The 15,863-nt window shown below is 41.8% G+C and overlaps 1 protein-coding gene across 4 annotated transcripts in view; it reads left to right on the top strand.

The window, feature by feature from the left end:
* SUMF1 (sulfatase modifying factor 1) overlaps positions 1-15,863 on the top strand; it is a 104,547-nt gene that overhangs the window by 47,371 nt on the left and 41,313 nt on the right. For all 4 annotated transcript variants that reach the window (XM_011937243.1, XM_011937242.1, XM_011937241.1 and 1 more), the window contains 4 exons: positions 508-590; positions 2,537-2,659; positions 3,426-3,540; positions 12,293-12,406. In XM_011937243.1, the coding sequence (XP_011792633.1) occupies positions 508-590; positions 2,537-2,659; positions 3,426-3,540; positions 12,293-12,406 (435 nt within the window). The remainder of the gene's footprint in view (positions 1-507; positions 591-2,536; positions 2,660-3,425; positions 3,541-12,292; positions 12,407-15,863) is intronic.

Here is a 15,863-nt window from a genome sequence, read left to right as displayed (position 1 = left end):
GAGGCCGAGGCAGGCGGATCACGAGGTCAGGAGATTGAGACCATCCTGGCTAACACGGTGAAACCCCGTCTCTACTAAAAATACAAAAAATTAGCTGGGCGTAGTGGCCCGTGCCTGTAGTCCCAGCTGCTTGGGAGGCTGAGGCAGGAGAATCAGTTGAACCTGGGAGGCAGAGGTTGCAGTGAGCCAAGATTGTACCCCCTGCACTCCAGCCTGGGTGACAGAGCAAGACGCCGTCTCAAAAAAAAAATTCTTACAGATAAACACCATTTAAATACATATTTGTTCACTGTGATGCTTTATGATATTATATAATACTCTTTTGTTAAAGATTTATTTACATATTTAAGTCTTTTTTTTTTTTTTTTTGGTATTCTGGCAAATGTATATGTTTGGTAACCCAAATGGAAGTTGAAGACATTGAGATTTTTCCTGCATGCACTAAGTTGGTGTTTTTCTAGAGTTGATGTTAGTAGCTAACATCAGCCTGTTCTGGGTTGCTTTGAGGTTGCAGCTGCTCCCTGGTGGTTACCTGTGAAAGGCGCTAACTGGAGACACCCAGAAGGGCCCGACTCTACTATTTGGCACAGGTGAGGCTGGTCCCTGCTTCCCCAGTTGACAAGTTCCATTGCAAAATAGATATCCTTTGCTCTGGCAAAAGAACTCAGTAGGCATCTTCGTCTGTAAAATGGTGAGAATGACAAACTGTAATTGATTGGTAGGAAAATAAGATGGTGGGAAATAATGTATGTAAAGACCCAAACATTGCACCTTGCTCATAAGAAGGCTCTTAATTAGTGGCCTCTTTCCTTCCTCATTTGGCCTGTCAAAGAGTTGCCTCTTCCCATTTTCCCTGCTCCTTTTGAGAGGCCTATTCCAAACCTCATGACTTGTTTAATCTTTACATTCTGTTTCTATTCTCTCTTATTAGTGGGTCATTATGAGGAAGGAGACATCTGTCTTAAGGATAAGTAATTGTGTCCTGCCAAGTTGCCACTGTAGAAACCCAGGCCTTGGGTATAGGATTCACATGATCTTTAGTCCCGGATTGGAATTCTTTGAAGCCACCATGTAACTGGAAAACCACAGAGAGCCAAGTCGGTCAGCAAGTCTCCAGGGTGGCAAGGAAATAATTATCTCAAGCAAAAATAGAGTAACACTTTAAACCCTGGAGTTGGAGCAAGGTTTGGGTTAGGACTCAGCATCTCAGCAGCCCAAGAAACCTACTCTTCTAACCTAATTTTTCAGATGCAATTTTTAAGTCACTATTTTTAACAACATTCTTGGTTATTGCCCTCATTGTCAGGGAACTGGGAGTATAGGAAGTTCAGCTTTAGGGATACAGCCCCTTGACAAAAGTCAAACGTCTTTCAAAGCCTGAATTGGAAACCTCTGTGCTGAAATTAGGCTTCAAGGTGGAAGTTATAGGATTCCTGGGCTTCTCAGGTGGACTTGGCTTCTTAGCTCCCAGTTAATATCTGCTTTCCTGAATTTAGTAACAGAGGAAAAAGCTAAGGGAGGAAGGAAAACCCAAAGGGAAATGTATGTTATTCATGCAGTCAACACCAATGGGTCTTCTGAGAGGAGTACCTCTCTGGGCTGTGCTGGGAAACAGTGACTGGCACGTGATAGGTACTCAGTAGATGTTTGTTGAAAGAATAAAGGAAAGGCCTGATGTAATTACTGTGGGGAATTGAAAGGTGTATAAGGAATGGACTAGGAATGTGTAGCCCACTTGAAAAAAAGTGAGCAGGGAATTCATCCAAAGCCATCTAGTGCTGGGTGAATGAGTCTATCCCCTTTTTCTCTGTTTTTTTTTTTACCAAGCTTCCACACCCTTTATACCCTCAGGAAAAAAAAGACTGGCCACCTGTAGAGGAAAAGTAGAAAGACACAGAATTGAAAGCCAAGGGTCACGGGTTGGGTTCTGTGGAAACAGAGGCTGAGATAGAGTTTAGGATGCAGAATGTTAGGGCTCCACACCTGTGGAAAGGAGGGGGCTAGAGCAGGACCAGGCAGAGGGAAAAATCAAAGCCACAGTGCAGGTCCAACCAAGCTCCAGGCAATGCAGGGGCCTCTAGGGTGTATGTGGCCCTTAGGTTGAGCCACTGTAGGCTGAAATGGCTGGGTCTGTATGCCCCTGCTGTGGTTGGTTAGTCACTGGTGGCTCTGAGATGGCTCTCAGCTCTGCTAAACCCCAAAGGAGCTAGAAGCTTCTGCTGATGGCCCTCCTAGCAGCTGGAGTATCTCTGCGTCTGCCATAGCAATGAACTTCTGTGGGGGTCCAAGCCTACAAAGTGAAAAAATGTTTTCAGTCTAGCTCCCAGTGGAACTGTAACCCATTTTGGAGCCTGGCTTGTCAGAAACCCTTGGTGGAGTGTGACAGATGTAGCATGGCTGGGGTTTGACTTCAGGACCAGGATGACCTCAGTGTCACAGATTGAAATGAGGGGGATTATGGGCGCTTTGCTGAAGCCAGTTCCTGCTTCCTGTTGTGGTTGGTGCTGCTTTTCATTCTACTTCTGCTGTTCACCAGGCCGGATCATCCAGTTCTCCATGTCTCCTGGAATGATGCGGTTGCCTACTGCACGTGGGCAGGGAAGCGGCTGCCCACAGAAGCCGAGTGGGAATACAGCTGTCGGGGAGGCCTGCACAATAGGTACTTAGAGGGTCTCATCTTGCCTGACAATATGTTGATCATTTGAACAAACAAACAACAAAAAAAAACTCCATGGAACTTACTTTGGTTAGAAAGTTAGCAATGACAATAATTCTTTTTCTTATTTTTCCACAAAATTACTTAGAAGACACTGGAGAATGGTTTACAAATCTTTTATCACCCCTAAACCAAGTGTCTGGCCAAGTGGGCTCCCTGCAGTCCCAAAGCAAGTCCTAGCAATTCAACCCCCCTTGAGTTACATATCACTGCTTAGAGCTTCTTGGCAGACTGCCTTGCTTTTAGCATTTTCTTATTTTGGGCATCTCCTGAAGCAGCAGTATTTCTCTGCTTCTAGAGCCATGAGACAGAAAACTCATGTTGGGTTCACATCTTCTAGGAAAGGCTCCTTAAAATAGCCCAGGCTTTATAAAAAAGTGTGGTGTGGTGGTGCCTCATGCTACCATATAAGTCCAAAGTGAGGTCTACTCTCCCACTTTCTGTAAGTCCTTCTTTTAGTTTTGTGATTTATTTCAGGCCTCCTGAGTACCTGGACAAGACTGAGGCTGTTGTGGACGTGACATGAGAAGTTATAAAGAAATTGAAAATAAATCCTGATTAAAAGCTTTATTTATTTATATATATATATTTTAAAAGGCTCACTCAGAACAAGTGAGCAATGTTCTCTTTTTCATTGCATCCCTTCTCTTGACTTTAATCCAAAACCTGTGCCTGTTTGACAGGCTGATGCCTGTGTCTCTTCTGACAGACTTTTCCCGTGGGGCAACAAACTGCAGCCCAAAGGCCAGCATTATGCCAACATTTGGCAGGGCGAGTTTCCGGTGACCAACACCGGCGAGGACGGCTTCCAAGGAACTGCGCCCGTGAGTAATGAGACCTCTGCAGGAGGGTGGCAGCTGCTGAGAACTGCGGCTCCCAGTAGACATGGGTGAAAGGCATTGCTCATTTTCTGACTCACATGGTGTTCCCTTCGCGTATGCATTCACTGTTGCACGTAGTAAATACTAATAATTCATCAGATGCTCTTTTTGTATAATGGATTTTCTTTTCTAATTCCATAATACTTATTGTAGAATATTTGGAAAAACAAGAAGACTATAAAGGAGAAAGCTAAACTGACCTGGAATTCTACCACCCAGAAATAACCCCTGTTAGCATATCGGTGCATTTCTTCCCCGTTTGTTCTCTGTGTTGATGATGCTAATAATGGCTTGTAGTTGTTGAGTGCTTGCAACGTGCCGGGCATTGTGCTAAGGCATTTGCATGAATTGTCTCATTTACTATCCATTCAACTCTGTAAGGTAGGTACTATTATCCCCATTTTCCAGGTGAGCATTCTGAGGCACAGAGAGGTTAACTAACTTGCTCAAAGTTACACAGCTGGAAAGCGGCACAGCTGGAATTTGAACCAGGTCGGTTTGTTTCCAAAGCCCATGCTCTTAACTACCATATTTGCCAGCGTATGTGTTTCTGGTGTATATGTATCATATTTTTTTACATATTGCATTTAGGTCAGACTGGATACAGTATTTAAAATCCGACTATTTTAAATAGTTTTAAATTATAGGCAGGGACTATATCAGAAACATTTCATCTGTCATTAGCAGTATGCCACAAATACATTGTCTTTCAGCAGCTGGGTAACCTATCATATAAACAAACCCCAATGTATTTATCAGAAACAGGTTATTTCTTTTTTTTTTTTTCTCTACAGTGAACATCTTGTACATAAATATTAACCTACATCTTTGATGATTTTTGAAAGATAGATTCCCAGCAGTGAAATAATTCAGTCAAAGGCTAGAAAACTTTCTTGGTAAGAGTTTCAGATATATGGCCAAATTGTTTTCCAGAACGCTTGGGGCATGTTTTCCTCTGTGGGTGTATAAGAGTTCTTTTCTCACCGTTCTTTTGTTGGCATAATCATATACTCATAAAGCCATGACTTAGTCTTAGTCCCTTTGTGCTGCTGTAAGAAAATACCACAGACTGGATAATTTGTAAACAACAGAAATTTATTTCTCACAATTCTGGAGGCTCGGAAGTCCAAGACCAAAGCACCAGCATGATTGATGTTGGCTGCATCCACCAGAAGGAACTCTCCTGGCAGAAGGCAGAAGAAGGGCAAAAGAGCACTCACTTCAACCTTGAGCCATTTTATTTGCTTAATTATCTATCTGTTTATTTATTTATTTTTGAAACGGAGCCTCACTCTGTCACCCCGGCTGTAGTGCAGTGGTGTAATCTTGGGTCACTGCAACCTCTGTCTCCTGGGTGCAAGCAATTCTCCCGTTTCAACCTCCCAAGTAGCTGGGATGACAGGTGCACACCACCACGCCTGGCTAATTTTTGTATTTTTATCAGAGACAGGGTTTCACCATGTTGGCCAGGCTGGTCTTGAACTCCTGACTTCAGGTGATCCTCCCGCCTCAGCCGCCCAAAGTGTTGGGATTATAGGCATGAGCCACTGCACCCGGCCCTTTGATGATTTTTTAAAGATAGATTCCCAGCAGTAAAATAACTGAGTCAAAGGTTAGAAAACTTTCTTGGGAAGAGTTTCAGATATATGGTAGAATGATTTTGCAGAATGCTTGGGGCATGGTTTCCTCTATGGGTGTACAAGAGTTCCTTTCTCACCGTCCTTTTGTTGGCATAATCACACGCTCATAAAGCCATGTTAAAGAGTGTCTTAGTCCTGTTGTGCTGCTGTAACAAAATACCACAGACTGGATAATTTATAAACAACAGACATTTATTTCTTACAGTTCTGGAGGCTGGGAGGTCCAAGACCAAGGCACCAGCATGATTGGGGTTGACCGTATCTGCCAAAGGGGACTAACGCTGTGTCCTCACCTGGCAGAAGGCAGAAGAAGGACAAAAGAGCACTCCCTTCAACCTTGAGCTCTTTTATAATGGTGCTGTTCCCACTCATGAGGGAGGAGCCCTCATGATTTCGTCACACCCTCAGAGGCCATACTTGCATTGAGGATTAAGTTAATCCCCAATGGGGCACAATGGTTCACGTGTATAATCCCAGCACTTTGGGAGGCCGAGGCAGGTGTATTACTTGAGGTCAGGAGTTTGAGACCAGCCTGGCCAACACGGCAAAACCCTGTCTTTTGTAGTAATACAAAAATTAGTCAGGCGTGGTGGCAGGCACCTGTAATCCCAGCTACTCGGGAGGCTAAGGTAGGAGAATCACTTGAACCCAGGAGGCGGAGGTTGCAGTGAGCCGAGATTGTGCCACTGCACTCCAGCCTGGGTGACAGACCAAGACTCTGTCTCAAAACAAACAAACAAACAAACAAACAAACAAAAAAACAAAAAAAGAAAAACCAAGTTAATTCTGTTGCATTGGGGATTAAGTCTCAATATGAATTTTCGAGGGGACACCATTATTCACAGCATAGCAAACACATTTTTATTTTTTCTTGACACTGTGAGAAAGGAAATCTTGTGGTGGAGAAATAGCCCTTTACTGGGTTTGTTGTTACAGAGAATAATTTTCTTCCAACAACCCTTCTAACAGTAGTCATTTAAAAAAAATTTGTCTTTTTGTTTCATGCAGTAATTGTTCTTCCAATTTTTTTTCTTTTTCTTTTTCTTTTTTTGAGATGGAGTTTCACTCTTGTTGCCCAGGCTGCAGCACAGTGGCACGATCTCAGCTCACTGCAACCTCCACCTCCCAGGTTCAAGCAATTCTTCCACCTCAGCCTCCCAAGTAGCTGGGATTACAGGCGCCTGCCACCAAGCCCGGCTAATTTTTTGTATTTTTAGTAGAGATGGGGTTTCATTGTCTTGGCCAGGCTGATCTCTAACTCCTGACCTCAGGTGATCCACCCGCCTTGACCTCCCAAAGTGCAGGGATAAAAATTTATTTCTAAGTGTGACACAGACAAGCTATTGGAAACATCACCAAGTGATTCCAAGATTTAAACTGAAAAACTAAACAAGCAGTAGAGAAAGAACAAGAGATTTTTAGAAAAGATGAAGAACAAAGAGACACTTGACCTAACAGAAATGAAAGATTATTTTGAGCTATAGTAGTTAAAACATTATAGTTCTGGCCCAGGCACGATGGCTCATACCTGTAATCCCAGCACTTTGGAAGGCTGAGGCTGGTTGATCACCTGAGGTCAGGAGTTCAAGACCAGCCTGGCCAACATGATGAAATCCTGCCTCTAGTAATAATGTAAAAATTAACCAGGCATGGTGGCGGGCACCTGTAATCCCAGCTATGTGGAGACTGAGGTAGGAGAATTGTCTGAACCCTGGAGGTGGAGGTTGCAGTGAGCCGAGATCGCGCCACTGCACTCTAACTTGGGCGACAGAGTGAGATTCTGTATCGAATGAATGAATGAATGAATGAATGAATAAATAAATAAAGCATTATACTTCTTAGGGTGGAATTAATATAAGAAACAAAATACTGCATGAGAGTATTTGTCCCTTAAATAAGTATATGAGTGCATATGTGTATAAAATTCCATATATGTGAGTTGCATATGTAATAAACCAACACAAACTCATGGGAAATGGATGCATTATTTGGTAGCAGCAAATGACTTATCAAACCTAGTAGCTGTTTCCTCTGACGTTTCCCTTAGAATGAGCTCCTATTGCAGGCGAATCGTTTTATTAGAAAAAGTGACTGATTAGAGGTCTTGGGAAAAAAATGATCTCAACCTTTTCTCAAATTTTAAATGGGTAGGAAGCCTGGCTTGCTGGTATGGAGCTGGGTGTGGAATGAAGGTGCCCAGTGAGCTACTTTTGGTTCAGCAGAAGTGGTACTGCAGGATGCACAGAATGTCAGTGAAGGTGCCTGCTGTGGATGCTCATTAGACTCCAGGAAAGGTATTGGTTGTTACAGACAGCAGGACAGTAGCTGTTAAAGTCAGAATCTGCTAAGGAGTGTATAACAACTGACCTGTGGATGCATCTGACCCTGAAAATGGATGGCACTGGGCCACCAGGCCCATATTCGGCCTTCTTAGGCAGTGGACACACTAGAGATGCTGGCAGGAAAAGGGCCGTAACAGGCTGGATCCCCCTCATGCATGCCGGGGTGTGACATGCAAGGCAGCTGCAGTATAGCTTGAAGCCTAGGTATGGGTCTGGGTGGAGCTGTAGATGCAATTGTTAGTTGTCCTAGTAGCAAATATTCAAATAAGCGCTTTGAGAGCCAAAGTGCAGGAGGGTCTGTGTGATCAGCAGTTGAACAGGATCAGTTGGTCCTGAAAGATGGGTGAGCTCCGTTCCAAAGACACAGGCGATGGCCTTCATGGCCCTCATTTGGACAAGACCGTGATAATCATTTCTTTTCTTTTTCTTTTTCTTTTTTTTGAGATGGAGTCTTACTCTTGCCGAGGCTGGAGTGCAGTGGCATGATCTTGGCTCACTCCAATCTCCACCTCCTGGGTTCAAGCGATTCTCCTGTCTCAGCCTCCTGAATAGCTGGGATTACAGGTGCACGCTGCCACGCCTGGCTAATTTTTTTGTGTTTTAGTAGAGACAGGGTTTCACCGTGTTTCCCAGTCTGGTCTCCGAATCCTGAGCTCAGGCAATCCATCTGCCTCGGCCTCCCAAAGTGTTGGGATTACAGGCCTGAGCCACTGCGCCTGGCCTGTGATAAGCATTTTTGATGAACCAACAAATGATATAAGTGCCTGTTCATTTTAGCAAAAGGCCATGACAAGGTTTTCTTGGACAGTTATGCATATTTGACAGCACTTGCAGCTACAGAGTTTCTTTTCTATTTAATTACATGAGCTACCAAGGAATATAGAGCCATTTACTCTTTTAAAATCAGTGTACCTTTTCAAAAAACACATTGTTCAGTATGAAATAAGGACACTCTACAGATGTTTAGAATTGGAATATTTAACTGGAAGTTCAGCATATGTGTAGGAAATTAACCTGAAGAAGTTGCCATGGAAGTTACTAAAACAAATTAGAACATTTACTGGGAGTCCTAAAGGAACCAATTTGACAAACAGGACTAGAGGAGAAAGCAAGCAAGCCAGCCAGAGAGAGACAGCTGCCATCTGTGTTTAGAATGAGACTTAATGAGATCTCTATCTTATGGAAATCATTTACACGTAGTATCTCAAGTCCATCTAAGCTGCTCTTTTGTGTCCACATGCTCTGGTCAATTGGAGCAGGAATTTAACTTTGATGATGAAATGGACTACAGGGAAATAGCTCCCTGACCTGATATTTCATGTATTTATTATTTCAGGTCTGATTTTATTTATTTGAAACAGGGTCCTGCTCTGTTGCCCAGGCTGGAGTGCAGTGGCATGATCACAGCTTGCTGCAACCTCAGCCTCCTGGGCTCAAGTGATTCTTCTACCCCAGCCTCCCAAGTAGCTGGGACTACAGGTGCACACCACCATACCCAGTTAATTTAAAAATTTTGGTGGGGCCAGGCACGGTGGCTCATGCCTGTAATCCCAGCACTTTGGGAGGTCGAGGCAGGTAGATTGCCTGAACTCAGGATTTAGAGACCAGACTGGGAAACGCGGTGAAACCCCATCTCTACTAAAATACAAAAAAATTAGCCGGGCGTGACAGTGTGCACCTGTAATCCCAGCTACTCAGGAGACTGAGGCAGGAGAATCACTTGAACCCAGGAGGCAGAGATTGCAGTGAACTGAGATCAGGCCACTGTACTCCAGCCTGGGTGACAGAGACTCCATCTCCAAAAAAAAAAATTTTTTTTAATGGAGATGGGGTCTCATTGTGTTTCCTTGGTTGGTCTTGAACTCCTGGCCTCAAGCTATCCTTCTTCCTCAACCTCCCAAAGTGCTGGGATTACTGGCATGAGCCACCAGACCCAGCTAGATCTGATTTTATACTGAGCAAACTATTTTGACCCCAGTGAGCCTAAAGAATTTACATTTTGCTATGCTGCTTGTTACACAATGATTAGTTTTGGCTTTAATGCATATCAACTCATTCATCTGAAAATGTGCCAGGAATATTCTCATATACATTTGTTTGCTTTTGAGGCTCCTGAGAGGAAGCTTTAGTTAGTGGATTGGTTTAACAGCAGGCAGTTAAAATTTTTATTTTCCTTAGTGGCATACTCACGTATGGTAATTTTAGGGGTGGTGACCTCCACATTCTACCTCACTTAAACATCAAATTATTTAAGGTGGGTAAAGAAAAAAATACCCAAACCCTTGAGTAGGTACTATTATTTTTCCCATTTTACAGACGAAATATAGGTTAAGTTGCTTGCCTAATGTTAGCTGTTAACTGTTGGTGTCACTGGGTCTGGTGCCTCATGCTTATAATCCCAGCATTTCGGGAGGCTGAGACAAGAGGTTTGTTTGAGCCTAGGAGTTCAAGACCAGCCTGGGCAACATGGGGAGACCCTATCTCTAAAAAAAATTCCAAAAATTAGTCGGGTGTGGTCGTGCACACCTGTGGTCCCAGCTACTCAGGAGGCTGAGCTGGGAGGATCACTTGAGCCTGGGAAGTTGAGGCTGCACTGAACTGTGATTGCATCACTGTACTCCAGTCTGGGCGACAGAGCAAGACCCTGTCTACAAAAAAAAAAAAAAAAAAAAAAAAAAATAGTGTTGGTGCACAGATAGGACCTCAGGCAGACTGATTTGAGAGCACTTCCACCTGTGCTCTTTGAGTCTGGAAAATGATTCCTTCCTCCAGTGTGTGTTTCATCTGTTTTTGTTTGTTTGTTTGAGACATAATCTCGCTGTGTCACCCAGCCTGGAGTGCAGTGGTGCCATCTTGACTCACTGTAACCTCCGCCTCCTGGGTTCAAGCAATTCTCCTACCTCAGCCTCCTGAGTAGCTGGGATAACAGGCATGGGCCATGCACCTGCCTGGCTAATTTTTTTTGTATTTTTAATAGAGACAGGGTTTCACAATGTTGGCCAGGCTAGTCTTGAACTCCTAACCCCAGGTGATCCACTCACCTTGACCTCTCAAAGTGCTAGGATTACAGGCATGAGCCACTGTACCTGGCATGTTTCATCTTTTAACTGCACTTGCTCCCCTGGCTCCTTTCCTTTTCTTCCTAAAATAACTGAATTTCTTCTTTTCCTTCCTACTCCTTCCAGCTATTACTCTACCATGTTTTTTTGGATCATCTCCAAACTGTTGAAAAAGTTGTTTATGTCTGTGGCCTCTTCTTTCTCTTTTGAACTCTGAGCCCTATTTGAAATCTGCCCAGACAACTCTACTTTTGTAAAGGAGAATGCCTTCAGCCAGAAATTTCTCCCTCTTGTGAATTTCTCTGACATTTTATTTCTCTCTCTTACCCTACTCATCCCATTCTGCCTTTCAGAATTAGATTTTGAGTTTTGGGCATATTCTTTTTTTCTCCCTCATTAGACTAGTTGAGGTCATTCATTATTTGTCATTGAAGCCTTCCCTGTCTTTAGTCACTGTGCATGGAATTACTGAATGAACCAATGAATAAGTACTGCTGTTTCCATAATGATTGCTGATTTTGGAAGCAGTGTGGTGAGAATTTTCAGCTTTCCAACTCATCCAGATTAAGTTCTTTTCACACTAGCTTCGTGACTTTGATTGGAGTGCTCTGAATTGCCCAAGCATCAGATGCTTCCATATTCATGTGTAGATGTGAAACCATCTGAAGCCACATGGAATGAATTTTAGTTTATTCATTCCTTCCATTCTACTTCATTTAGTATGGAAAAAGCATGGATTTACAAAAAGATTGTTAAACCCCCAAGGATTACTTGATATATGTATATATATTTTTCATTTTAAAAATGAAATTTTCCTTTATGTTTGAGAATTTCCATTTTAAAATATTGGGAAAAATGCTAAGCCATTAAGCCAGCAAAACTATTCTGTATTTACTATTGTTCAGTTAGATTTTTTTTTTTCTCTTGCTCTCCCTGCTTTTATAAAAACTCTACACTTTGGTCCCGTGTTTGTGACAGTATTATGTGGCAGACTGTCTGACCTGCCTTTGAAATGTATAATTTTCTGCTGAAGAATGCATACACTTTGCCTCAGACTCAGGTTTCAGAGGCCGAAACCCCTCTGTTACCAATATACTTGATAATGAAGTCACATTTTCTTTATAAAAACAAATCCCCTTAAGTTTTGAGGCTTAAGATAAGATGATGAGTTGGCAGAAACTTGTGGAGAGGACAGAGCTGACTGACTTGGGGTCTCTCAGTGCTGAAAGACATTTTGTGGCCAGGAAAGTTGAGCTCTGATGGCAAGACTCATATTGGGTCCAATGGGATTTTCCTGTGAATGATTTTGAAAGTCTTAAGTATCTTCTATCCTCCCACTACTCACCCAATGTTTGATACAAATTTTTAATTTATGATAATATTAGTAACTCTATTAGGAATAATTTATCTGACTTTCATGCCATTTAGTATGAACTCTCTTTAGGTTTCTGAATTCTCTTAGAGCTCAAAGCCAAAAAAAAAAAAATAAATGCCCCTTTCTTTGTCTTTATGTTGGCCGAATTGTACTTTGACTATTGGAATAAAAATCAGTATTCATACTCTGAAATTAAAGCTCTTGCTGCATTTCTGCACTGAAGACTTTTTCTAAACCAGGTGAATAGTTTGACAGCATTTTTCTTTTCTTCATTTTTAGGTTGATGCCTTCCCTCCCAATGGTTATGGCTTATACAACATAGTGGGGAATGCGTGGGAATGGACTTCAGACTGGTGGACCGTTCATCATTCTGTTGAAGAAATGCTTAACCCGGTGAGTATTATTCGCAGAGCATGTATATTGGAATGGTAGCATCTGTCCTCTGGGCAGTCTGCAGCCAGACTTTCATGTATTTCCAAAGGATATTTACGTACTCTGGAAATTAATCTTGGGATTTCCCTAAAGGGATGTTAAGCACATGTTTCTTATTTCAACCCTAGAGCATTTTGTAAAAATGTCTGTGAGCATCTTATCTTTTCCTGGATTGTGATGGTGATAACTATTTGAGGAAATCTGCCTATAACTTTAGAAACTGTATTCAGTCTCATAAATTTGATCAAAGTGTGATATATAAATAATTATAAAGTTTGTTACTGTTTTATTATTAACTATTAAGATCTGTTAGATGGTATTTATCATGCCTCTAGTTGCCTGAGTTCTGATGGGTTGAAATTTTGATTCAGCAGCATTGTTTGGAGAGAATGAGAAGGGGTGTTTTCTGGTTAAACGTTGAAGGCAGGAAGTTGTGTCATTTAGTGATTAATTCCTGAACCTCTTAGTATGTCAGGCCAATGCACCTTATACCTTGGGAACAGAAGACAACCATGTTTGTCTTAAGTTTTACTTATTCTGGCATGTGAAAAATGTTGAATGCAAATAGTATACTACTCTGCCTCTAAAACCAAACTATCCCAGCAGAATGTATACAAATTGAGACACTACATGGGCATGTGTGTGGAAAGTGCTTCCTTTAAAAAGAACATCTCTGAATATTTTTTATGGTGTGAACAGATTGGGGGGAAAATATCATGCAAAATCCCATCTCTAGCAAAGTAGCCATTCATAAGTCAGTTCCAGGAATGTATATTTATAACCAAACTAGCTAGACTGGGTACTTCATGTGCTTAATTTTAAACCTGAACCTTTTGAAAAGGCTCAAAGGGTAATGATAAAGAAAATTAATTTTTAAATATTTTCTCAATATAGGATTATAGAGCAATTGAAGAAATAGACTCTGCCTGAGGTTGATTTTTCAGAATACAGGAATAAAGTTGTTTGATATGCTTAATTTTTCTTCACAGAATAACACATGGGCTGCTCATGAATAATCTAGAGAAACAGATCTACTTTTTGGGGGATGCAGATAAAAATGCTGAGTTCTTCAGAAACTGTCATCCCTCCTCAGTTTCTTTTAATTTGCAGCGGGGCTGGTGGAAGTAGTGGTCAAAATGAAAATAAGGTTGTAAAATTTTAGGTGGGTTTGTGGTTGGGAGATGTCCTTCTCTACTGGCAAGATGTGGCTTGGCATTTGCTGTCAGAATCAGAAGTAGAATTTTTTTCCTCTCAGATAAAAGCATCTGCATGCTTGGAAGGGAGTGCTCAAGGCCTTAGAATGCTGGCAAGTTCTGAATGTATCTATCTGACCATCTGGTGTGGAGCTGAGTGCTTGTTAGCTTTCAGTTTTAGAACTACTTGTGTTTCTTCTAAGGATTTACAGAAAAATTCACATTTTTCTTTTTACCAATCCCAGGCTTTAATCCTGGATGTTGCCCTTGCTCTAATGAAATTGTTCTCATTTTAGGTTTCTCTTTGTCCCAGTGGCCTCCTTTGCTTCCTCATTTGACTGGGATATAATTTAGCAGTTTTGAAAACTAAACCCCAAATCCTTAGACAATTCATACTCTATAATTCAGGTCTTTACAGCTATTCTTCATTGCCAGCAGAAAAGCCATGATCATCCCTCATCTGGGTTACTGCAGCAGCCTCCCAGAGGGCTCCCTGCCTTCCCTCTCTTTGTCATATTGAGACTGGACTGATCTATATAGATAGCAAGTCACATGCGGTCACTCCCCTGTTGAAAATCCTTTAATGCCTTCTTATTACCTGAAGAATAAAGTGTAAAATATTTTTTAAAAACATTACTTTTATCTTTTTATTATTATTATCATTATTATTATTATTATTTTTTGAGAGAGAGAGTCTCACTGTATCCCTCAGGCTGGAGTGCAGTGGTGTGATCTCAGCTCACTGCAGCCTCTGCCTCCCGTGTTCAAGTGATTCTCATGACTCAGCCTCTCAAGTAGCTGGGATTATAGGTGCCCGCCACCACACCCAGCTAATTTTTGTATTTTTAGTAGAAATGGGGTTTTGCCATGTTGGCCAGACTGGTCTTGAACTCCTGACCTCAGGTGATCTTCCCACCTTGGCCCCCCAAAGTTCTGGGACTACAGGTGTGTGAACTACCATACCAGGTCTTATTACTTTTATTTTTAATTTTTGTGGAGATGGGGTCTTGCTCTGTTACACAGGCTGGTCTCGAACTCCTGGCCTCAAGCAATCCTCCCGCCTTGGCCTCCTAAAGTGCTGGGAGTACAGACGTGGGACACTGCACTTGGCTGATTAAGTATAAATTCTTGCACATGACTTCTGAAGGCTAACATAATTTAACCCTGGCTGATCTCTCTAGCCACATTTTTTTTTTCTTTTTTAAACAGTTAATTATGAAATGTTACAAAAATTCAAAACAGTACAGACAATAGTATAATAGATAACTGTGTACCTACTACATAATGTTAACAGTTTACTGTGTTTACTTTCTGTCTCTCTTAGCCAAAGGAAAAAACAAAAACTGTTCTTCTCATCAGTGCTTGATATCATCAGTATGTTTTATTTAAGCTGCTCTGGTCAGCGTGCAGGGCTGTTTCACTGTGTTTTTCAGTCATCATTTTTAAAAGTTTGTCTGATAACTCTGATATCTGGCCACCAGGTTGATCTGTTTCTGTTGTTCTTGGCTTTCAGTCACATCTTTTTCTCTCACATGCCTGGTTAGTTTTGACTGAGTGTCAGACATTTTATGTGAAAAATTGTGGAGGTTATTTGAGATCTAGATAGTGTCATGTGTCTCTGGAGAGGATTTACCTTTGCTTCTAGAAACTTCTATTTCAGATTAGCTTTAATCTAGTCAGGAATTGAGATGATTTGAAGCAGAGCTTCAGACTCTGTAATGGCCAGACTATTTCTAGTTCCCCTTGGTGCCAACCAAAAGTCTAGGGGTTTTACCATAGATCCTCCCCACCTTGGAGGGCCTTGAACTCCAATTTTGTTATTTCCTCAGGCCATGAGTCTGTTGAAAGTTCTGCTCAGCTTCTCAGCCTTACATCTGCCATTTGAGGCAATAGATATCTAAGGACAACAGTTTCACCTCTCTAGGATTTGAGCCCTGCAATTCTTCACAGCTGTGGTAGTTCTCATCGGGTCTGGTTAAGTCCTATTTCTCTCTGAGATCTTAATTTATTTGCTTTTCTTCCCTAATGGACTATGTATCTCTAGTGCTTAGCAAATAACCTGTATATAATTATTGACCCTACAATAATACCAATTCCAGATATACGGAATTGGGGGAGTTTGGTGACTGTCCAGACTCCAGGTGTTTCATAAGCAGAGGCTGGTTAGAAGAGACATTTTCAGGGAAAGTTTAGAACCAAAATATCCATGTGGTTAGTAAATATTT

The sequence above is a fragment of the Colobus angolensis genome, unplaced genomic scaffold (genome assembly GCF_000951035.1).
Source record: "Colobus angolensis palliatus isolate OR3802 unplaced genomic scaffold, Cang.pa_1.0 Scaffold160, whole genome shotgun sequence".
NCBI lineage: Eukaryota > Metazoa > Chordata > Mammalia > Primates > Cercopithecidae > Colobus > Colobus angolensis.
The sequence above is the reverse complement of the archived record's forward strand: the minus strand, read 5'-3'. Positions and strand labels throughout refer to the sequence as shown.